At 36.2% G+C, this 25,391-nt stretch overlaps 1 protein-coding gene across 3 annotated transcripts in view; it reads left to right on the top strand.

Annotated features, from left to right (window-relative positions):
* The window catches only part of ZDHHC15 (zinc finger DHHC-type palmitoyltransferase 15), a 209,889-nt gene that overhangs the window by 138,156 nt on the left and 46,342 nt on the right, over positions 1-25,391 (top strand). For all 3 annotated transcript variants that reach the window (XM_059156695.1, XM_059156696.1, XM_059156694.1), the window contains exons 8-10: positions 1,845-1,977; positions 3,558-3,684; positions 5,374-5,477. In XM_059156695.1, the coding sequence (XP_059012678.1) occupies positions 1,845-1,977; positions 3,558-3,684; positions 5,374-5,477 (364 nt within the window). The remainder of the gene's footprint in view (positions 1-1,844; positions 1,978-3,557; positions 3,685-5,373; positions 5,478-25,391) is intronic.

Here is a 25,391-nt window from a genome sequence, read left to right as displayed (position 1 = left end):
TTTTGCCTTATGAAAAAAGTAGTAATATACACCTTCCACACTGGGCCATGAATCTCCACATAGAGACTATTAATTATTTTAGAACCAAGATAGTAGTATTATTCTACCAGTATTCCCCTGAATGTTTCTAGTGGTTGTTGCTTTGAGTAATTTAGGTTAGTTATCTCCTGGGAAGGTAATTTTAAACACAGGGCCATCAACCTCTTCCAACAATAAAAGGGGGGGAGACTTTATCAAGAGATACCCTTTAGCAGACAAAAGACTATAAGAGTAATTACTATAAAAGTAATTAGGGAAGGGAAAGAATTCCAGCTTAGCTACCCAAGGTCTGAACTGAGTTTCTATCAGCCCCTCTTGCCTAGACATTTCCTATTACCCATTCAACCTGAAAGACAAGAAGTAAAGTAAATGTAAGCTGTAAAAGCTTTAACAAACATACTCAAAAAGTAGAGATTATGAAAGCAAAAACCCAGCTAGGCAAAAACCACTACAAAACTGTACATTAATTTTTTCTATAAACTCAAAAAAAAAAAAAAACACAAGCCAATCAAATTCAGTTTGGGTGCTTAGGCCAAGATTTTGTGGAGGGATCATTTCAGAAAGGAGCTTCAGATGAAGTTTTCTGAAGGTTGAAGTCCTTGAGATGACTGTGTCCTGGGTGCTCTGTCCCTATGCAAATTTTACCCAGAATACTTGTCAGCTGAAAACATCTGACTAACTGACTTCCCCTAATCTTCATCCTTCAAACATATATACTGTGAAAGATCCCCAAAATTTCCTTACATCAAAATGATTAAAAATCTTCTCTAAGAAAAAAAAAAATCTGTGCTATCTGAATTTTCCAAGTGTTTCCAAGTCTTAATTTTTTCCTTCCAAACTGAAGTAGAACTAGATCCTAATGTTAACACCCACTTCAGTCAAGAATCACCTTTAACTTTACTGCTCAAAGCATATGGAAATTCTTTAATGCAATTAATCATGCCAAAACAACGATCAGCACAGGAAAGAGGGGAATAAAAAACTTCTTACTCCAAAACTGAAAATGTTTTCTAAAGTTCTCTTTAGAAGATAAAATGTTACACAGTATGCATGCTGGTTTATGGCTGCATGTAAAAGAAGAAAGCTGGTACTACATGGAAAATAAGATGTCCCAAATAACTATAAAAGTGTTTAGCTACCTACTTTTACAATTGCCTGTCAAATCCTGCTTGATTTTACTGTTTAAAGAGCAATCTCACCGGTTGTGATATACCAACACATTCTACTTCAGCTATAAAAAACAACCACACAAAATTTTCAGTAGCTTTAAAGTCAGATTATAGCTTATAGGTAGAGCATTTTGAAATTGTACCTAGGTGTTTTAACTTCCTATGTGTATTATTGTGCTGTTTTCAATATACATATATCCAAAGAAATATGACATATAAAGTATTTCAGAATAACCCATTTTGAGACAAGAGGATGAACCATATAACCTCAAAATCACCTCTGCCCAGTGACTCATAATTTGCAAACTAAATGGAGTACAAGCTTTAAGAAGTTGCATACCAGTTATGGCCTGAATATACCCTTTTTATACTACTATTTTCTAATTTTTGCAGTATATACTGTGTTTTACACTGAACTTAATCAAGGATCCAATTTTGGCTTTGTAAGCTGAAAGTATAACCATAATGAGGTATGGTAATCAACAGAAAGAACTTTTATAAAAATTTTATAAAATCTATTTTTTAATTATAGCTAGACATTTTATACATATGAGAAAAGTGCTAACATATAGAAAAACTAGCCAAGCTATATCACTTTAATTCGTTGTTTTTATTTGTTTATTATTTCTGTTCTAGGGGGAATTGCCCAGTGTTCACTCAAAGTTCCATGTTCTTTTCCTCCTCTTTGTGGCCTGCATGTTTTTTGTCAGCCTTGTGATTCTCTTTGGTTACCATTGTTGGCTTGTCAGCAGAAACAAAACCACCTTAGGTAAGACTGGTTATTAAGATGAGGGAAGAAACACATTAATGTATATAATAGTGACCTACAAATTATTTATTCCTAAGGAAGAGAAAAAGTCCCACTGAAGCATTTTATTTATAGTGACATTCCTTTGCTTCCAAACTGAGACAGATGTAAACATGTTTAACCAAACTGGAGAGCCATAATGAATAAATAAAGCATTATTAAATGAAACCTCACACAAAACCAAAATGGATCATTGCTCTTTACAATTCACATTGGGTAATAACTCCCCAAATTCATGGCTTGAAAAATTTCTGAAAGGTGTTCACATGAGGAAGTGGAGGAAAAATCAGTACAGAAGGGAACATCAAAAGAGAGAGGTGAAGGTTAATAAAGATAAAAGAATCTAAATTATTGAGGGCATCCAAAGATAGAGTGCTGAGAAAGAATCTAAGCCGAAAAATCACGATATCTACAGTCATCAAGGGGCTTTGGAGGACTGGGAATATGATAAATACACTGAATAAGCAAGTTTCTAGAAAATGAGTACAAGAGGTGAACATTTTTTTGGTTACTCTACACTCCAGGCTGTTATTTGGAGAATTATATTTCTGATGGATTCCAATGCAACAACTTTATTTCATGTATAGTGAAACAAATATTTACATTGTATACAAATAAATGCAGTAGGAGTGAGGAGAAAGTGTTGAATGTTTAGCTAAGATAGATTGAGCAAAGTTTAGTACAAAAGCCAGTATACATTTGAAACTCATTCACTAATAATGCTAACAGCTAAAAAAATATTTACATTCCTTTTCTAAACCAGATATTTGTAGCACTTAGTTGCTAGGTGGTAGATGAACACATTTGACTTAGACATAACTGCAAAGTAGAGAAGTACTAAAGACTCCACGATAACAGAATCTGAAAACAAAGAACAAATGGGAGAAGGCTAGATGCAGCCTGTCCAACAGTGAAAGTATTTTTTGCTTAATGGGATAAATAGGTGTCTAGAAATAAGGGGCGCTAACATGGTCTAATTCCTCAGTCTTTGAGTTGATTATAGTTCACCTGTTGACATTTTTACTGGAATAAAACTCAATTTCTTACATTGCACGTTTTAGTGTGAACATCTTCATTTCTGAAATGTTTCAAAACAAAATCAATGTTATTACCAACTCTTCATGCTTCTTTACTTTAGTCCCAGCTCTAAAAATGGAGACCATTGGGCAGCTGTTTCCACTTAGATTCAAATAAATACTGTTCAGATTGTTCTTTCACTCCTTAAATGCAGCCACACAAAATATATAGTTACCCCATGGCTCCTTATAATAATTTCTACCATTATGTGTTTCCTCTGTCTTTTAAAAAAACAGAGTATCAATTCTTTGCATTTAATGACAAAATTACTTTGTATTAAGTAATTAAACTGGTTGTTTAAGTAATTTAGCAATAACTAAGAATAAGAGGCCCATGCTACCACAACAAAAAGATATTGTAACATCAAATCACATTCATGGAGAACTGCAAGATCATGATAGTCCTGAAATTTGTTCCTTTATTGCTTTCTTCCTCTTTTCTTCAACTCCCCTATCCTGCCCTAGAGGCCTTCTGTACTCCAGTGTTTACAAGTGGCCCAGAGAAAAATGGGTTCAACCTTGGCGTCATCAAAAATATCCAGCAGGTGTTTGGCGATAACAAGAAGTTCTGGTTAATACCTATTGGGTCCAGGTAGGTAATTATTACCACTGAAAGAAGTTGATGCTGGACCATGCCTTGAAGTAGGAAATTCAGTTTTAATTGTAGTTTGCAGCAAATGACAGTCCAGTAAAAACTCTTTCCCCCAAGTTGTTATTTCTAGGTTAATAAAGAGAAATCAGGAGGTGAGGGTATGATAAATGGACATTCTTATGCTTTGTGGCAGTGTAAACTGGTAGTACTCTTTATAAATGGATTTAGTAGTATGTATCAAAAATCATAATAATCCACATATCCATTGTCCAGTAATTCCACTTCTAAAAATCTATCCTAAAGACAAACTAGGCATAAAAATGTTCATCACAACAATATTTCCAGCCAATAATTAGGAAACATCCAACCTAAATATTCAACAATATGATATATATCCCCATTGACTAGAATATTATGTAGTCTTAAGTAATAGTTATTAAGACTGTCACAATAAAGGGAAATGCTCACTCTATTTTAAATGAAAAATGTAGAATTCAAATGGTATGTACTCTGTAATTAAAAATATATACAAAGATATGTACAAGTATATACAGAAGAAAACAACAGAGGGGAGATATACCCCCAAAATGCTCTAAGTAGATAAGTGGTACCAGTTGGTGTTTCACAGGCTCATTTATTTAAGGTCTATGGTATATCCTACTATCCTGGCTATAAAGTACAAGACAAAACTGTGTTGGTGGGCAATGTTGATTAATAACCATTACCAGCAATTATTTGCACCCCACTAACACATACACACACAAATATACGCACACTATCACTACATCAAAGATCTAAAATGGTCTTCTGTGAAATAAAAAAACAAAAACAAAAAGCCCATTCACTTATAATCAGTATACTTACATCCTCTGTAGACAACTTTCAATAAAATCTGTCAACTTCCAGTTAACCACAATTATGAGTAGAAGAAAAGGCATAGGAAATAGAAAATGAGTAATCCAAAAGTCACTCATATATAAATTTGCAATGGATTCAGGTATATATACTCAAATGTTCAAACTGTAGCCCACTCTAGCCAGAACTAACATAGTTCCCTCCAATGCATCCCATCTGTTGGTGGACGGAGTAATTAACCAAGGAGGTAGCCCTAGATTACCACAGATATCGATGAAGTGGATCCCACCTGAGGGTAATTGTGCCCCAAATCTTCACACCTAGAGATGCTTCACTCTGGCTGTTTCCCATAGTTCCTATTAACCTTTCTGCCATAACAAGCCAAATAATGGGGCATTCAGACATTAATATCTATCACCAATTCATAGCAACTTATCTCCAATATATCAATGATTCTGAATCTCCTAATATTTGTTAAAAACTTAGAACCAAAACAATAAGATAGTTTGATATAAATTCAGGTGATCATCATTAAATTATAATTATGAAGCCTGCAGTGTGTGCATATTGCCATAACTGGACATTGTGGGAAACAAGTTAAACAGCTGTTTACAAACCAAAACAGTTAACACTGGTGCAAACAAGATATAGAAATTGAAAGCAATACAGCAACTAAATGATGCTATTGTAAAACTGTATTCCACCATGGTTTTAATAAATAAACTAAATGGTTTAAATCTTCCTAAGAACCCCCTTCTATTTGTAAGAGATTTATTACATTCATAAAAGGTCTGTGTCAGCTGCAGGAGCTCATTGCCTTTCTTTCCCCAACAGTCCTGGTGATGGACACTCCTTCCCTATGAGGTCTGTGAATGAGTCACAAAACCCACTGCTAGCAAATGAAGAGCCCTGGGAAGACAACGAGGATGAAACACGAGGTAAGGAGGCTCAGAAGGAAGCATTTTCTCCACCTAGCAAAGCAAGTACCAATATGGACCATGTTAATGCAACCAAAGTAGTGTAATGAGAATATAGTATCCAGAAAGATTATATAAGCTTGTCAACCTTATAAGTGCCCATTAGATAGAAAAGGGCAAGTATAGCCAGATTTTTGTAGCATATACAGGTGGCTTAGGTTGGAAGATGGCAGCTTGAAGGTCTCTTAACAGTTTTGTGATACCTTGATTTATAACCAGTCAGATGTCAGGAAACATAATAGAGTGCTATATATATTTATAAACAATTCTGCCAGTTGGTGACTCATGGTGCTTTGCTTGAGTTCATTTAATCAGTGGACAGCAGCTCACCTTTCTCTGCCCTTATTTACATTGGTTAAATTTTCTACATTTTATTCAAGATTTTATTTATTTATTTGAGAGACAGAGTGAACAAGAGAACATGAGCAGAGGGAGAGGGAGAAGCAAACTCCCCTGCTGAGCAGGGAGTCTGATATGGGGCTTGATCCTAGGACACTGGGATCATGACTTGAACCAAAGGCAGACACTTAACCAACTGAGCCACACAGGGCCCCCTAGATTTGATTTGGTGAGTGCTGTGAAGTGTGTAAACCTGGTGATTCACAGACCTGGGGATAAAAATATATGTTTATAAAAAATATATGTTTATAAAAAATAAAAAATTAAAAAAAAAAAAAAAATCATTTGCATTCTCTCTTAGAATGGTTTAAATAGGGCGCCTGGGTGGCTCAGTGGGTTAAGCCGCTGCCTTCGGCTTGGGTCATGATCTCAGGGTCCTGGGATCGAGTCCTGCATCGGGCTCTCTGCTCATCAGGGAGCCTGCTTCCTCCTCTCTCTCTCTCTCTCTGCCTGCCTCTCTGCCTACTTGTAATCTCTGTCTGTCAAATAAAATAAATAAAATCTTTAAAAAAAAAGAATGGTTTAAATACACAAAGAAATATATATATATATAGTATATGTAGGCAAGCCTACATAGGCATGTAGTCTACTTTTCTAAAAGGCAGAGTGGTAAAGGAAAAATGAGAAAGTAGAACTTTGTCCTTCCACCTTTCTCCCACTAGACTTTCGGATCATAATGAGGTGTGTGTGTGTGTGTGTGTGTGTGTGTGTGTGTGTAAAGCTAAAAGTTAAGTTCTCATGTCATATACCTATCACCTGTTCTTTGTCTCCACGTGATGTTATGTTTTTCAACTGTGCCTCCAGCATGTGTTTATGTTGCTAATATCAGGCATCAGTGTATAATTTTTAGCAGCTGATCCCAATAATAAAACAACTGACAAAAATTTTGAGTGAGAAATTGTAGTACTTGTCAAAAACTGTACCTGGGGTGAATGCAGCTGATGAGGAAACAGAAAATCACTGATGTGAGGAACAGAGATGGGAAACATGCCTTTATAAGTGTTAACCCTGTTAAATTATCTAGGTCCAGGGTTTCTATCTTAAAGTCCAGTTTTCAAATAAGGCAGCTTACTAGAACTGAGGAAGATAAATCATTCCAAACTTCATAGTTAAAAAGGGAAAGACTTCTTGCCCAGCCACCTGGGAACTTCCTGTATTGACTCCTGCTGACCTTTTATAGAAAAACTGACTATTTTGACTGATCTTCCTTCAACTATCATTCTTTCCATTTTTCTCTTTCAAGTTTTTATTTAAATTCCAATTAGTTAATATACAATGTAATATTAATTTCAGGTATAAAATTTAGTAATTCAACAATAAATAAGGTACAGGGTGCTACCACAACATGTGCCCTTCTTAATCCCTATCAACTATTTAACCCATCCCCCAAACACCTCCTCTCTGGTAACCATATTTGTTCTCTATAGTGAAGAGTTGGCTTCTTGGTTTTTCCTCTCATTTTTCACCCATGTTTGTTTGGTTTCTTAAATTCTGCATGAATCAAGTCATATGGTATTTGTCTTTCTCTGACTGACTTATTTCACTTAACATAGTACTATCTAGCTCTATCCATGTCCTTGGAAATGGCAAGATTTCATTCCTTTATATGGCTGAGTAGTATTCCATTGTATATACATGCCACATCTTCTTTATCCAGTCATCAGTCAGTGGGCACTGGGGCTCTTTCCATAATTTGGCTCTTGTGGATAATGCTGCTATAAACATCAGGATGCATTTATCCCTTCAAATTAGTACTTTTACATCCTTTGGGTAAATACCAAGTAGTATAATTACTAGACTATAGGTAGTTCTATTTTTAACTTTTTGAGGAACTGTTTTCCAGAGTGGCTGCACCAGTTTGCATTCCCATGAACAATGTAAGAGGGTTCCATTCTCTGCACCCTCACCAACACCTGTTGTTTCCGGTGTTGTTCATTTTGGCCATTCTGACAGGTTTGAAGTAATAGCTCACTGTAGTTTTGATCTGTATTTCTTTGATAATGAGTGATATTAAGCATCTTTTCCTGTGTCTGTCTTCTTTGGAAAAATGTCTGTTCCTGTGTTCTGCCCATTTCTTTTTTTTTTTTTTTTTTGATCTCCACACTGCTTTTACTGCAGCTCATATATTCCATATGTTGTACTTACTTTTTCACTTGTATCAAGATATTTTCTATATATTTTTTATACTTTTTTAAATATACTTTTTTAAATTTGACCCATTGTTTAAGTATGTGGGTTTTTTTTGTTTGTTTTTGTTTTTGTTTTTTAATTTTTTATTTTTCATTTTTTTTATTTTTTATAAACATATATTTTTATCCCCAGGGGTACAGGTTCTGCCCATTTCTTAAATGGATTATTTGTTTTTTGGGTGTTGAGTTTTATAAGTGTGTTATGTGTTTTAGATACTAACCCTTTATAAGATAGGTCATTTGCAAATATCTTCTCCATTCCATATGGTGCCTTTTAGTTTTGTGGATTGTTCCTTTCGATGTGCAGAAGTTTTTGGTTTTGGTTTTTGGGTTTTTTTTTTTTTTTCGTTTTTTTGTTTTGGTTTGGTTTGATTTTGGTTTTTTTGTTTGTTTGTTTGTTTTGTTTTTTTATTTTTTTTTTGTTTTTTTCATGAAGTCCCAATAGCTTATTTTTACTTTTCTTTCATTTCCCTCAGGAGGCATATCTAGAAAGAAGTTGCTTCAGCTGATGTCAAAGAGGTTGCTGCCTGTGTTCTCCTCTAGGATTGTAATGGCTTCCCATCTCACATTGAGGTCTTTCATCCATTCTGAATTTAGTTTTGTGTATGGTGTAAGAAAGTGGTCCAGTTTCAGTCTTCTGCATGTGGCTGTCCTATTTTCCCAATACTCTTTGTTGAACAGACTGTCTTTTCCATTGGATATTCTTTCCTACTTTGTCAAACATGAGTTGACCGTATAGTTGTAGGTTCATTTCTAGGTTTTCTATTCTATTTCATTCATCTATGTGTCTAATTTCTGTGCCAGTAATATACTATTTTAATCACTACACCTTTGTAATATAACTTAAAGTCCTGAATTGTGATGCCTCTAGGTTTGCTTTTCTTTTTCAAGACTGTCTTGGCTATTCTGGGTCTTTTATAATTCTATATAAATTGTACGATTTTTTGTTTTAGCTCTGTGAAAAACACTGGTGTTATTTTCAAAGGGATTGCATTAAATGTGTAGATTGCTTTGGGTACTATAGACATTTTAAAATACTTGTTCTTCTGATCCATGATCATAGAATGTCTTTCTATTTCTTTATGTCATCTTCAATTTCTTTCATCAGGGTTTTATAGTTTTCAGAGTACAGGTCTTTATGTCTTTGGGTAGTTTTATTCCTAGTTATCTTACGGGTTTTGGTGCAATTATAAATGGTATCGATTCCTTGATTTCTCATTCTGTTGCTTCATTATTGGTGTATGGAAATGCAACAGATTTCTGTACATTGAGTTTGCGTCTTGTGACTTTATGGAATTCATGTATCAGTCCTAGCAATTTTTTGGTGGAGTCTTTTGGGTATTCTATACAGAGTATCATTTCATCTGCAGAGAGTGGAAGTTTTACTTCTTCCTTGCTGATATCAGTGCATTTTAATTCTTTTTGTATTCGGATTGCTGTGGACAGGACTTCCAGAAGTATCTTGAATAACAGTGGTAAGAGTGGACAACTGTGTGTTTGTGAATATGGAGAAAAAATTCTCAATTTTCCCCAGTTGGGGATAATATTAGCTGTGGGTTTTTTATATATGGCATTTATTACATTGATGTATATTCCCTCTACACCTATTTTATTGAGGGATTTATCATGAATGGATATTATGCTTTGTGAAATGATTTTTCCATGTCTATTGAAATGATCATATGGTTCTTATCCTCTTTTTAAATTACTGTGGTATATCATGTTGATTGGTTTTCTAGTAATGAATCAGCCTTGCAGCCCAGGAATAAATCTCACTTGATTTTGGTGAATGATTCTCTTAATTACTGTTGAATCTGATTTCCTCGTATTTTATTGAGAATTTTTGCATCCATGTTCATCAGGGATATTGGCCTGTAGTTCTATTTTTTGATGGAGTCTTTTCTGATTTTGGTATCAGGATAATGTTGGGCTCCTAGAATGAATTTGAAAATTTCCTTCCAGTTTTTTTTTTTGTTTTGTTTTGTTTTTTTGAGTAGTTGGAGAAGAATAGGTACTAACTCTTCGTTAAATGTTTGGTGAATTCCCCTGAGAAGCCATCTGACTCTGGAGTTTTGTTTGTGGGGAATTTTTTTAAATGCTGACTCAATTTATTTGTTGGTTATTAGTCCGTCAAGTTTTCTATTCCTTCCTGTTTCAATTTTGGTAGTTTATATGTTCCCAGGAATTTATCCATTTCTTCCAGGTTGTCCAAACTGTTAGCATATAGTTTTTTATAATTCTCTTATAATTGTATTTCTGTGGTATTTGTTGTTATTTCTCCCGTCTCATTTGTGCTTATATTTACTTGGGTCCTTTCTCTTCTTTTTGCTAAGTCTGGTTAGGGGTTAATCAATTTTATTGATTGTTTCAAAAAATCAACTCCTGGTTTCATTGATTTCTTCTTTTGTGGTCTTTTTTAGTTTCTATATCATTTATTTTGCTCTAATCTTTATTTTCCCTTCTTCTGCCTGCTTTAGGCTTCCTTTGTTGTTTTTTTACTAGCTTTTTTATGTGTAAGTTTAGTTTGTTGCTTTGAAATTTTTGTTCCTTCTTATGGTAGCCCTATATTGCTATATACTTCCCTCTTAGGACCACTTCTGTAGCATCCCAAAGGTTTCCGACTGTCATGTTTTCATTTTCATTGGTTTCCAGGTAATTTTTTAAAAATTCAATTAGCCAATGTATAGTACCTGATTAGTTTTGACAGAATGTTCAATGATTCATTCTTTGCATATAACACCTAGTGCTCATTACATCATGTGCCCTCCTTATTGGTAATCACCGAATTATCCCATCCCTCCACCCAGCTTCCCTTCCACAACCCTGTTTATTTCCCAGAATCAAGAGTAGACTCTTTCCCATGTAATTTTTTATTTCCTCTTAGATTTCCTGGTTTATCTATTCATTGTTTGGTAGCTTACTGTTTAACCCCCATGTATTTGTGGTCTTTCCAAATTTTTTTCTTGTGGTTGACTTCAAGTTTCGTAGTGTTATAGTTAGAAAAGATGCATGGTATGATGTCAATCTTTTTTAATTTGTTGAGGCCTAATTTGTGATCTTTTCTGGAGAATGTCCCATGTGCATTTTAAAGATTTGTTTATTTATTTGAGAGAGAGAGATTGAATGCAGTGGGGAGGGGCAGAAGGACAGTAGAGAATCTCAAGCAGGCTCCCTGCTATGTACAGAGCCTGATTCAGGACTTGATCTCACAACCTTGAGATATTACTGACCCGAAATTAAGAGTTGGACACTTAACTAACTGAGCTACCCAGGTGTCCCTGTCCCAAGTGAACTTTAAAAGAATGTGTGTTCTGCTGCTTTAGGATGGAATGTTGTAAATATATCTGTTGAGTCCATCTGATCCAGTGTGTCATTCAAAACCATTGTTTCTTTATTGATTTTCTGCTTAAATGACTCGTCCGTTGCTGTAAGTCCATTGCTGTAAATTTCCCATTGCTATAAGTTGCCGAGAGAACAATTAGTTCCTTCATGTTTATTATTTACATTTTTATACATCTGAGTGCTCCCATGCTGGGTGTATAAATATATAGAATTGTTATATATTCTTGTTGAACTATCCCCTTTATTATGATGTAGTGTACTTCTTCATCTCTAGTTACAGTGTGTTTTAAAGTCTAGCTTGTTTGATGTAAGTATTGTTATTCTGGCTTCTTTAACATCCATTTCAAGAAAAATGTTTGTCCATCCCCTCACTTTCAATCTGCAGGTGTCTTCAAATCTAAAATGAGTCTCTGATAGGCAGTGTATAGATGGGTCTTATTTTTTTATCCATTCTGACACCCTAGCTTTTGATTGGAGCATTTAGTCCATTTACATTCACGGTAAGTATTGAAAGATATGTATATAGTGTCATTTATTACTTGTTTTGACATTGTTTCTGGAGATTTTCTCTGTTCCTTTCTTGTCTTTGTCACTTTTGGTCTTTTCTTTGCACTCAAGGAGTCCCCTTTAATATTTCTCACAGGACTGGTTTAGTGATCACAAACTCCTTTAATTTTTCTTTGTTTGGCACACTCTTTCCCCTTTTATTCTGAATGATAGGCTTGCTGGATAGAGTATTCCTGGTTGCAGGTTTTTGCCATTCAGCACATATATATCATGCCACTTTATTCTGGCTTGCTGCATTTCTATTGAGAAATCTTCAGCTAGCTAGTCTTCTTTTGTAGGTTAGGGACTTTTGTCTTGCTGCTTTTAAGATTTTTTTTTTCTTCATCACTATATTTTGCAACTTTAATTACAGTATGTGTTGGTGATGGTCTGCTTTTTTGGATCTTGATGGAAGTTCTCTGTGCTTCCTGGATCTCAATATCTGTTTCCTTCCCCAAACCAGGGAAGTTTACAGCTATTATTGGCTCAAATAATTTTTTGGCCCCCTTTTCTCTCTCTTCTTCTGGAACTCCTATAATATGAATGTTATTACATTTGGTGGAGTCACTTATTTTTCATTATTGTATCTTTTATACCACTTATTCATTCCTCTGTGTCTTTATTCCTTGTGTTCATTGCATCAAATCTGTTTCTAATCTTAGTTATATCATTCTTCATTTCTGACTGTTTTTTAACTCTTTCATCTCTACCTTAAGGGCCACCCTGAAGTCTTCCATTCTTTTCTCAAGCCCAGTGTGTATCCTTATGATTATTGCTTTAAATTTTCCATCAGGCATGTTACACTGTTGGGAGCCTCGTGCCTAGAAGGGGTTAACCCAATAGAGCAACAGTTCTTGGGAACCTCTTCAACCAAGGAAGTTCACGGGTGGTGAGCTAGAGTGCTACCGTTTTCCCCTGGTGATTGTTATGAGAACATTGTAAGGTTTGGCATGTTGCCATTGCAGCTGCTGTCTCAAGACTAAGTTAATAAGGCTCCTGTGTTTTGTGAATATTGAGTTATGGCCTAAGTGTACAAACCACGAAGGTCAAGGCTGTCTGATATCTCTGCATGGCCAGCTACTCTCAGGCCAAAATAGAAACTAGCACCAGATGTACAGGAGGTGATTCCCTTACTGTGTGGTATAAATCAGAGCTCTGCAAAATAAACTTGGGCACTATGGGACATCCTCCTTGGTGCTCCTCCTGCCCCCATCTCTTTGTCTCTTAATTTCTTTTCACCATCCTTTTACCCTCATGTTCCCGGTCGGTTTGTCGCGCCGGCCGCAACATTACACGTATCTGTACTCCTTAGATCTCTGTTCATGACTTTATCTTGTTCTTTATTTTAGGATGAATTCCTCCAACTTTACATTTTGTCTAAGCCTCCACCTTCTTCTCTGTGTTAGACAAGTTATCGTTCTTGCTCCTGTGTAATAGTTTTATGAGTAAGAGGTCATGTAGTGTCCAGAGCCTGACACCTCAGGCAGTGTCTGGTGTTTACTGGGTGCACTCTGCTGTTGTGTTTTGGCTGTTATATTCTTCAGTCCAGTTATGTGCACTGGCTCTTGCCTGTAGTTGACAGTGTTTGGTCCTTGACCAGAATGTGGTGAGTTCTAAGTAGGTGCGCTCTGGTCTGCTTGTGAAATGAGACCTGATACTATTTCCACTAGAATGGAAGCCCTACAGAACTCTCTTGTTGGAAGACATACTGTGGGCTAGGACTTCCACTGGTGTTCTGGGGAAGGGGTCCTCTGTGCTGGGACTAAGGCTAACTTTACCAAGTAGGGCAGTAGTGCCAGAGCACAGGGTGTGGGACTTGGAATAAGCAGGTTAGGTAGCTAATGTTGGAGTTGTGCTGTTTGCCATAGGTGGCTCTGTGTTTATGCTGAGGGAGAGGGAAGGGAAATGGCACCCATAGGCTCCTTGTCCCTGGAGAAGCATATCTGTGAATCCACCATCTCAACAATGCACTCCAAGAAGACCAAACAGTATCCCCCGTGTGCCTCAGGCATTCTTCAGATCACTATTTCCATGCCATCTGCCCCACAGGTTGTATGTCTGCCTTCTCCTCAGGAGCAGGGCAGTGCCCTCAAGGCTCTATCCATCCAAGCCTGCCAACCTTTATTTTTTTTATTATGTTCAATTAGCCAGCATATAATACATCATTAGTTTTTAAAAATTTTTTATTTCTTTTCAGTGTTCCAAAATTCACTGTTTATGCACCACACCCAGTGTTCCATGCAATATGTGCCCTCCATAATACCCACCACCAGGCTCACCCAAACTCCCACTCCCTGCCCCTCCAAACCCCTCAGATTGATTTTCAGAGTCCACAGTCTCTCATGGTTCATCTCCCCCTCCAGTTTCCCCCAACTCCCTTTTCCTCTCCATCTCCCCATGTCCTCCATGTTATTCCTTATGCTCCACAAATAAGCAAAACCATATGATAATTGACTCTCTCTGCCTGACTGATTTCACTCAGCATAATCTCTTCCAGTCCCATCCATGTTGCTACAAAAGTTGGGTATTCATCCTTTCTGATGGAGGCATAACACTCCATTGTATATATGGACCATATCTTCTTTATCCATTTGTCCGTTAAAGGTCATCTTGGTTCTTCCCACAGTTTGGCAACTATGGCCATTGCTGCTATGAACATTGGGTCCAGATGGCCCTTCTTTTCACTGCATCTGTATTTTGGGGGTAAATACCCAGTAATGAAATTGCAGGATCATAGGGAAGCTCTATTTTTAATTTCTTAAGGAATCTCCACACTGTTCTCCAAATTGGCTGCACCAACTTGCATTCCCACCAACAGTGTAAGAGGTTCCCCTTTCTCCACATCCTCTCCAACACATTATTAGTTTTTGATGTAGTGTTCAACAATTCTTTAGTTGCTTATAACACCCAGTGATCATTACCACACATGCTCTCCTTAATACCTGTCACCTGGTTACCCCTTCCTACCCCCCTCCCTTCTGTAACCCTCAGTTTGGTTTCCAGAGTACAGAGTCTCTCATGGTTTATCTCCTTCTCTGATTTCTTCCCATTCAGTTTTCCTGACCTTCCCCTGTGGTCCTCTGTACTATTCCTTATGTTCCACATATGAGTGAAACCATATGATAATTGTCCTTTTCTGCTTGACTTATTTCACTTAACATAATCCCTTCCAGTTCCATCCATGTCTATGCAAATGGTGGGTATTCATCCTTTCCTGATGGCTGAGTAATACTCCATTGTATATACAAACCACAACTTTTTTTTAAAGGCAAAGGAAGCCAGTTCTTTTTTTTTTTCTTTCAATTTATTTATTTATTTATTTGACAGAGAGACAGACTGAAACAGAGAGGGAACACAAGCAGGTGAAATGGGAAAGGGAAAAGCAGGCTTCCTGCCAAGCAGGGAGCTCCATGAAGGGCTCAATCCCAGGACCCTGGGATCATGACCTGAGCTGGAGGCAGACGCTTAACAACTGAGCCACCCAGACACCTATTTTTTTAAAGATTTTATTAAACCACAACTTCTTTATCCATTCATCTGTTGAAGGGCATCTCAGCTCCTTCCACAATTTGGCTATTGTGGACATTGCTACTATGAACATTGGGGTGCATGTGCCCCTTCTTTTCCCTACGTCTGTATCTTTGGGGTAAATAAATACCTAGTAGCACAGTTTTTGGGTTATAGGATAGCTCTATTTTTAACATGTTGAGGAACCTCCATATGGTTTTCCAGAGTAGCTGTACCAGCTTACATTCCCACCAGTAGTGTAGGAGGGTTCCCCTTTGTCCACATCCCTGTTGTTCCTTGTCTTACTAATTTTTGCCATTCTAACTGGTGTAGTGTGGTATTTCATTGTGGTTTTGAATTGAATTTCCCTGATGGCTTGTGATGTTAAACATTTTTTCATGTGTCTGCTAGCCATTTGTATGTCTTCTTTGAAGAAGTATCTGTTAATGTCTTCTGCCCATTTTTTGACTAGGTTATTTGTTTTGTGGGGGTGTTAAGTTTGAGTTCTTTATAGATCTTGGATCCCAGCCCTTTATCTGTAATGTCATTTGCAAATATCTTCTCCCATTCAGGGGAGTGCCTCTTAGTATTGTTGACTGTTTCCTTTGCTGTGCAGAAGCTTTTGATCTTGATGAAGTCCCAGAAGTTCATTTTTGCTTTTGTTTACCTTGTCTTTTATAGACATGTCTTGAAAGAAGTCACTGTGGCCAATGTTGAAGAGTTTACTGCCTATGTTCTTCTCTAGGATTTCGATGGATTCCTGTTACACATTGGAGTCTTTTATCCACTTTGAGTTTATCTTTGTATATGGTGTAAGAGAATGGTCCAGTTTCATTCTTCTGCATGTGACTGTCCAGTTTTCCCAGCACCATTTATTGAAGAGGCTGTCTTTTTTTCCACTGGATATTCTTTCCTGATTTGTCAAAGATCAGTTGACTATAAGGTTGAGGGTCCATTTCTGGGGTCTCTATTCTGTTCCACTGATCTATGTGTCTGTTTTTATGCCAATACCATGCTGTCTTGATGATAACAGCTTTGTAATATGGCTGAAGTCAGGCATTAAGATGCCCCCAGCTTTGGTTTTCTTTTTCAATATTTCCTTGGCGATTCGGGTTCTTTTCTCATTCTATACAAATTTTAGGATTGTTCCAGTTCTGTGAAAAATGTCAATGGTATTTTGGTCGGGATTGCATTGAAATTTTAGAATTTTCTGGGCAGCATAGTCATTTTTACAATATTTAGTCTTCCAATCCAAGAGCATGGAATATTTTTCCACCTCTTAGTGTCTTCCTCAATTTATTTCATAAGTGTTCCATAGTTTCTAGAGTATAGATCCTTTACCTCTTTGATTAGGTTTATTCCTGGGTATCTTAGGGGTTTTGGTACTATTGTAAATGGAACCAATTCCTTAATTTCTCTTTCTTCAGTCACATTGTTAGTATATAGAAATGCAGCTGATTTCTGTATTGATTTTTGTATCCTGCCATGTTGCTGAATTGCTTTATGGGTTCCAATAATTTGGGGGTGGAGTTTTTTGGGTTTTTCACATAAAAGATCATGTCATCTGCAAAGAGAGAGAGTTTAACTTCTTTGCCAATTTGAGTCCAGGGCCAGAAGGTTTCCTGGGGAAACCTTTTTTTTTTTTAAGATTTCATTTATTCATTTTTGTGAGAGAGAGAGTGCACATGAGTGTAGGGGAGGGGCAGGGGAGAAGCAGCCTCCCCACCAAGCAGGGAGCCCAATGTGGGACTTGATCCCAGGAAGCTGGGATCATGAAACCAAAAGAGCCACCTAGGTGCCTGCATGCCCATCTTTAAAACGCCAATCTTATGGCCTGCTGATTGCAAGAACTCAGGAAAATCAGCCCCTCTCATTTTCCCAGACAGTAGCATTGAGGAAGTCTTCTCCTTCATGTCTCCCTGTGTGCTCCTCTCTCTCTCCTTTCTCCATGACCACTGCTCCCTCCCCTCCAAAGCAACCATGATCCATTTTTTCCCCAAACCACATCTCTACACCTCCTACCTTCTTCAATGTGGCTTCTTCTCTTCCTCTAGTAGTGCAGTTTGTTCCATCAGTCTTCAGGTTCATGTGTAGGGTATTCAGAATGATTTCATAGCTGTCCAGCTATGTTCCAGGGATGAGACAAGTCCTCCTACTATGCCACTGTCTTAAATCCAGCTATCACTCTTTCTGAACAGACTTTTAGTTACAGCAGTTAGAAGTGATAAGAATTTTAGTTTTGTTTTAAAAAAAACAACTTCTAATAAAAATTAGAGACATATAGGTTGTTATTAACCGGTTTGAAATATTTCCACAATGGAAAAAGCTATTCACATTTTTGTCTTATATTGGTAAGCAGAACACTTTAATTACAAATGTAACACTACATTATAAAAAGGGTTTTGTTTTAAGTCAAACACCTTTATTGTCACCTCACTGCCTACTAAATAAAATCTAAGATCCTTAGGGCAAATTATCTAAGCCAGATTTTCCTCCTTAACATTATCTCCCATCTTTAAGGGCCTTGAGTTGCCCTCTTTTAGCACCTCCATCTCCTCTTGGGATTTTTCTCCATCAATTCTCACAGTGATCATCCCACCTGGCCACCAAGAATAGTCTTCCTCCATCAAAGGTATGGCAGTAGCAGATTCTATTCAAAAAGAACATTACTGAAACCTAAGGAAAATATAAAATGGAAATAAAATAGGCAAGTTTCTGAAATTGAAGTTTTACATTAACAGATCCAGTAAGTAAAGATGAAGTTTCACTGACAACTAACTGTATTTTAGCCCCAGGTCAGCTGGTAAACATTATAGATGTTTATTACTATTACTTAATTCTTTCTCCAGAACTTGCAAGTAGCATGTCTTACTGTTTTCCGGGATAAACTAAATTCTCAGACACAAACTTCCATACATTCTATAAACACCAATAATATATTTTTAAAGATTTTTATTTATTTATTTGATAGAGAGAGATCACAAGTAGGCAGAGAGGCAGGGGGAAGCAGGCTCCCCGCTGAGCAGAGAGCCTGATGTGGGGCTTGATCCCAGGACCCTGAGATCATGACCTGAGCTGAAGGCAGAGGCTTAAACCACTGAGCCACCCAGGCGCCCCTATAAACACCAATAATATTATCCTATATAACATTCAGAATATCACCAATTTCTTGGATTTGAGCAATTAAGAATTCTTCTATCTGTTGGGCGCCTGGGTGGCTCAGTGGGTTCAGCCTCTGCCTTTGGCTCAAGTCATGATCTCAGGGTTCTGAGATCAAGTCTCACATTGGGCTCTCTGCTCAGCAGGCAGCCTGCTTCCCCTCTCTCTCTGTCTGTCTCTCTGCCTACTTGTGATCTCTTTCTCTCTGTGTCAAGTAAAGGTATCTGTAAATTTTCCATGGCCTCTCTTCATTTATAAACACCATTAGAGAATACCAATTCATAATCATGTGTCTTCCCTAGTTGTTCGTTTCTCTTCATATGCAGTTTTTCTTAACTGGTATGCTTCATCTCTGTGTTCATTTTGCTTCCTTCCAAAAAGTCTACAGCCTAGTGATATAGTTCTGGTCTGCCTAGACATAGGGTAGAGGAGTATAGGAATGACTACTTCCCAGTAGCTGGCCCAGGACCTCTCAAGAGTAGAATAATAATAATAATAATAATTATTATTATTATTATTATTGAAGTATAATTGACATACAATATTATATAAATTTCAGGTGTACAAAATATTAATTTGACAATTCAATGTAATACTCAGTGCTTTCCACATGTGGTCCATATACACTATGGAGTATTATGCCTCCATCAGAAAGGATGAATACCCAACTTTTGTAGCAACATGGACGGGACTGGAAGAGATTATGCTGAGTGAAATAAGTCAAGCAGAGAGAGTCAATTATCATATGGTTTCACTTATTTGTGGAGCATAACAAATAGCATGGAGGACATGGGGAGTTAGAGAGGAGAAGGGAGTTGGGGGAAATTGGAAGGGGAGGTGAATCATGAGAGACTATGGACTCTGAAAAACAATCTGAAGGGTTTGAAGTGGCGGGAGGGTGGGAGGTTGGGGTACCAGGTGGTGGGTATTATAGAGGGCACGGATTGCATGGAGCACTGGGTGTGGTGAAAAAATAATGAATACTGTTATGCTGAAAATTAAATAAATAAATAAATAAGATAAAATAAATAGTCACCATAGCACATTATTACAATATTATTGACTATATTCCTTATGATATAATTTTTATCTTCATGAATTATTTATTTTATAATTGAAAGCCTGTACCTCTTAATCTCTTTTACCTCTTTTGTTCATTCCTCCACCCACAACCCTCTGGCAACCACCAGTTTACTCTCTGTATTTAAGAGTCTGAGTTTTTGTTTTGTTTATTTTGTTTTTTAGATTCCATCAAGTAAGGAAAATCATATGGTATTTGTCTTTCTCTGTCTCATTTATTTCACTTAGCATAATACCCTGTAGATCTATCCATGTTGTCGCAAATAGCAACATCTTATCTTTTTTGTGGCTGAGTAATATATATATATATATATCTTCTGTATTCATTCATTTATCAATGGACACTTAGGTTGCTTCCATATCTTGATTATTGTAAATAATGTTGCAATAAACATAGTGGTGTATATATCTTTTCAAATAATTATCTTTGGTTTTCTTTGATAAATATCCAGTAGTGGAATTACTAGATCATGTGATATTTCTATTTAAAAATTTTTGAGAAACCTCCATAATGTTTTCTACAGTGGTTGTGTCAATTTATATTCTCAACAACAGTGCATGATGGTTCCCTTTTCTCCATATCCTTGACAGACTTGTTATTTTTTGTCTTTTTGATGGTAGCTATTCTAACAGATTTAAAGTAGTATCTCATTGTGTTTCTTATTGAGCATAATTTCATGCAATTGTTGGCCATTTGTATATCTTCTTTGGAAAAATACCTATTCAGGTTCTATGCCCATTTTTCAATCAGATTGTTTGTAGGATTTTTCTGCTATTCAACTCTATACTTTTTAAATATATTTTTAATATTAAGCCCTTATTAGATATGTCATTTCCACATATTTACTCTCATTTAGTAGGTTGCCTTTTTTTAAAAATATTTTATTTATTTATTTGACAGAGAGAGATCACAACTAGGCAGAGAGGCAGGCAGAGAGAGAGAGGGAAGCAGGCTCCCTGCTGAGCAGAGACCCCCCCCCCATGCGGGACTTGATCTCAGGACCCTGAGATCATGACCTGAGCCTAAGGCAGCGGCCTAATCCACTGAGCCACCCAGGCACCCAGTAGGTTGCCTTTTTGTTTAGTTGCTAGTTTCCTTTGCTATGCAAAAATATTTTATTTTGGTGTAGTCTAAGTACTTTATTTTTACTTTTGTTTACCTTGCCTGAGGAGAGATATTAAACATATTGCTAAGGCTGAAGTCCAAAAAAAATCACTGTCTAAATTTTCTTTTAGGAGTTTTGTAATTGCGGGCCTCACATTTAGGACTTCAGTCTATTTTTTTAATTTTTGTGTATGGTGTAAGAAAATGGTCCAGCTTCATTCGTATGTAACTGTCTAGTTTTCCCAATACCATTAATTGAAGAGATTGTCTTTTCCCCATTGCATATTCTTGTCTCCTTTGTCATAGATTAATTAATAATATGTGTATGGATTTATTTCTAAGGTCTCTATTCTGTTCAACTGGTCTATGTGTCTGTTTTTGTCCAGTACCATACTGTTTTGATTACTACAACTTTGTAGCTTATCTTGAAATCTGAAGTGGTAATACCACAAGTTTTGTTCTTTCTCAAGATTGCTTTGACTATTCAAGGCTCTTTGTGGTTCAATACAGATTTTAGGATTATTTGTTCTGGTTCTAGTTTTATTATATGTTGATAGGCACTCCATTGAATCTATAGATTGCTTTGAATAGTATGAACATTTCAACAATATTAATTCTTCCAATCCATGAGCATTGTATATCTTTCCATTTGTTTATGTTATCTTCAGTTTCTTTCACCAATGTCTTATAGTTTTCAGAATATACAACTTTCACCTCCTTGGTTAAATTTATTCCTACATATTGTATTCTTTTTGATGCCATTTTAAATGGGATTGTTTTCTTATTTTCTCTTTCTGCTATTTTGTTATTAGTGTATAGAAATGTAACAGATTTCTGTATATTAATTTTGTATCCTGCAACCTTACTGAATTCATTTATCAGCTCTAATATTTTTTTGGTGGAGTCTTTAAGAATTTCTATATGAAGTAGAGTGACCATTTAACTTCTTCCTTACCAATTTGGGTGCCTTTTTAAAAAAAAAAAAAGTTTTTACTTCTTTATTTGTCAGAGAGAGAGAAGAAGAGTACAAGCAGGGAGAATGGCAGGTAGTGAGAGAAGCAGGCTCCCTGCTGAGCAAGGAGCCCAGTGTGGGACTCAATCCCAGGACCCTAGGATCACAACTTGAGCCAAAGACAGACACTTAAACAACTGAGCCACCCAGGTGTACCTGGATGCCTTTTATTTAATTCTGTTATCTGATTACTGCAGATAGGGATTCTCATACTATGCTGAATGTAAGTGGTAAGAGTGGATATCCTTGTCTTATTCCTGATCTTAGAGGAGATATTTTTAGTCTTTCACCATTGAGTATGCTGTTAGTTGTGGGTTTTTCATATGCGGCTAGTTGTGGGTTTTTCATATGCAGCTTGTATGTTGAGGGACGTTTCCTCTAAACTCACTTTGTTGAGAGATTGTAATCATGAAAGGATGTTGTATTTTGTCAAATGTTTTCATTCTTATTGAAATGATTATGCTTTTTAATCTTCCTCTTGCTTGATTTGCAAATATTGAGCCACCCTTACACTCTGGAATGAATCCCACTTGATCATAGTGAATGATCTTTTAATGTATTATTGAATTCAATTAGCTAATATTTTGTTGAGGATTTTGCATCTATGTTCATCAGAACTATTGGCATGTAGTTTTCTTTCTTTCATTTCTCTCTCTCTCTCTTTCTGTCTCTCTCATAGTGTCTTTGGTTTTGGTATCAAGTTTACATTGACCTCATAGAATATATATGGAAGCTTTCTTTCCTTCTCCATTTCTTGAAATAATTTGAGGAGAATAGGTATTAACTCTTCCTTAAATGTTTGGTAGAATTCACTTGTGAAGCTGTCCAGTCCTGGACTTTAATTTGTTGGGAATTTTTGGACTACTGATTCAATTTCATTACTAGTAACTGGTCTTTTCAAATTTTCTATTTTTTTTTCTTATTCTGTTTTAGAAGATTTGATATTTCTAGTAATTTGTCAAATTTCTTCTAGTTGTCTAATTTGTTGGCATATAATTTTTTATAATATTCTCATATAATTGTTTGTATTCTATGGTGTTGATTGTTATTATTCCTCCTTCATTTCAGATTTTATTTATTTGAGTCCTCTCTATTTTTTTCTTAATTAGTCTGGCTAAAGGTTTATCAATTTTGTTTATCTTTTCAAAGAACTAGTTCTTGGTTTCATTGATCTCTTTTTATTGTTTTATAGTCTCTATTTTTTCTTTTTATTTTCTGGTTCTTTAGGTGTATAATTAGGCTGTTTATTTGAGATTTTTCTTGTTTTTTTGAAAGAAGAGTGTATCGCTATCATCTTCCCTCCTAGAACTGCTTTGTGTCCCAAGGATTTTGAGTCATTGTGTTTTCATTTGTCTCCATGTATTCTTTGATTTCATTGTTGTTGTTGATAATTGGTTGTGTAGTAGCACATTTCTTAGCCCTTGTGTGGCTTTGTTCTTTCTAGTTTATTTTTCTAGTATTTGATTTCTAGTTTCATCGTTTGGTTTGAAAAAGATGGCTTACATGATTTCAGTCTTCTTGAATTTATCGAGAACTGTTCTGTGACCTAACAAGTGATTTACCTTGGAGAATGTTTCATGTATACTTTAAAAGAATTTGCATTCTGCTGTTTTTAGATTGAATGTTCTGAAAATATCAGGTCCATCTGGTCTAATGTGTAATTCAAAGCCATTTCTTTGCTGATTTTCTGTCTGGATGATATATCCAGTCACGTAAGTTGGTAGCTAAAGTCCCCTATTATTGTATTACTGTCAGTTTCTCCCTTATCTCTATTAATATTTTTTATGTGGTGCTTCTAGTTGGGTATATAAATATTATTTAATTATTATATTGTCTTATTGGACTGATCCTTTTATCATTATGTAGTGCCCTTTTTATTTTCTTTTTTTTTTTTTACTTTAGTGGAGTTGACACACAATGTTACATTAGTTTCAAATGTACAACTTAACAATTTGTCAGGTTTATGCATTGTACTGTGTTCACCACAAGTGTAGCTATCATCTGTCCGGTTACATCACTATTACAGTATCATTACTGTATTCTTTATGCTGTGCTTTTTAAAAAATTAGCATATAATGTATTATTTGCTTCAGGGTCATCAGTCTTACACATTTCACAGCACTCACCATAGCACATACCCTCTCCAGTGTCCATAATCCAGCTACCTTATCCCTCCCCCACCACCCCCTAGCAACCCTCAGTTTGTTTCCTGAGATTAAGAGTCTCTTATGGTTTATCTCCCTCTCCAGTCCCATCTTGTTTCATTTGTCCCTCCCTTCCCCCCATGACCCCCCACCCTGCCTCTCAAATTCCTCATATAAGAGAGATCATATAATTGTCTTTCTCTAATTGACTTATTTTGCTTATATGCTGTGCCTTTTATTACCATGACTTATTCATTCCATAACTGGAAGTCTTTGTCTGCCTCTCCCTTTCATGCATTTTGCCCATCCCCTCATGTTGCCCCACCAAAAACAACCATCAGTTTCTTTGTATTTTTAAGTCTGATTCTGTTTTGTGTTTGCTTATTTAGTTTTTTAAAGACTCCACTTATGAACAGAATCATGTGGTATTTGTCCTTCTCAGCTGACTTATACCACTTAGCACAGTACCCTCTAGGTTCTTCCATGTTTTCTCAAATGGTATAATCTCATCCTTTTTATGGTTGTATAATAATCCATTGTGTATACATACCTTTTATTATCTATCTTTCTATTGATGGACATGAAGGTTACTTCCATATTTTGGCTACTTTAAAGAATGCTGCAATAAACATGAAGTTCATATATCTTTTTGAATTTGTATTTTCATTTTAGGGGGGTAAATACCCAGTAGTGTAATTATTAGATCATATGATATTTCAATTTTTAATGTCTTGAGGAAACTCCATACTGTTTTCCATAGTGGCTATACCAGTTTACCACCAATTGTGAATGAGGGTTCCTTGCTCTCCACATCCACACCAACACTAGCCATTCTAAGTAGTGTGAGGTGATACCTCATTGTGCTTTTGATTTACATTTCCCTGGTGATTGGTGATATTGAATATATTTTCATGTGTCTGAGGCCATCTGTATGTCTTCCTTGGAAAATGTCTATGCAAGTCTTCTGTCCTTTTTTAAATTATTATTTTATTTATTATTATATTATTTTAAATTATTTATTTTATTTATTTATCATATTAGTCACCATATAGTGTGTCATTAGTTTTTGATGTACTGTTCCATGATTCATTGCTTATGTGTAACACCCAGTGCTCCATGCAGTACATGCCCTCCTTAAAACCCATCACTGGGCCAACCTGTCTCCCCCTTCTCCCCTCTAACACCCTCAATTTGCTTCTCAGAGTTCGCAGTCTCTCATGGTTTGTCTCCCTCTCTGATTCCTCCCTCCTTCATTTTTCCCTCCTTTGTCTTAATGTTCTCCATGCTATTCCTTATGTTACACAAGTAAGTGAAACTATATGATAATTGGCTTTCTCTGCTTGACTTATTTCACTCAGCGTAATCTCCAGACCCATCCATGTTGAAACAAAA

The sequence above is a fragment of the Mustela lutreola genome, chromosome X (assembly GCF_030435805.1).
Source record: "Mustela lutreola isolate mMusLut2 chromosome X, mMusLut2.pri, whole genome shotgun sequence".
NCBI lineage: Eukaryota > Metazoa > Chordata > Mammalia > Carnivora > Mustelidae > Mustela > Mustela lutreola.
The sequence above is the reverse complement of the archived record's forward strand: the minus strand, read 5'-3'. Positions and strand labels throughout refer to the sequence as shown.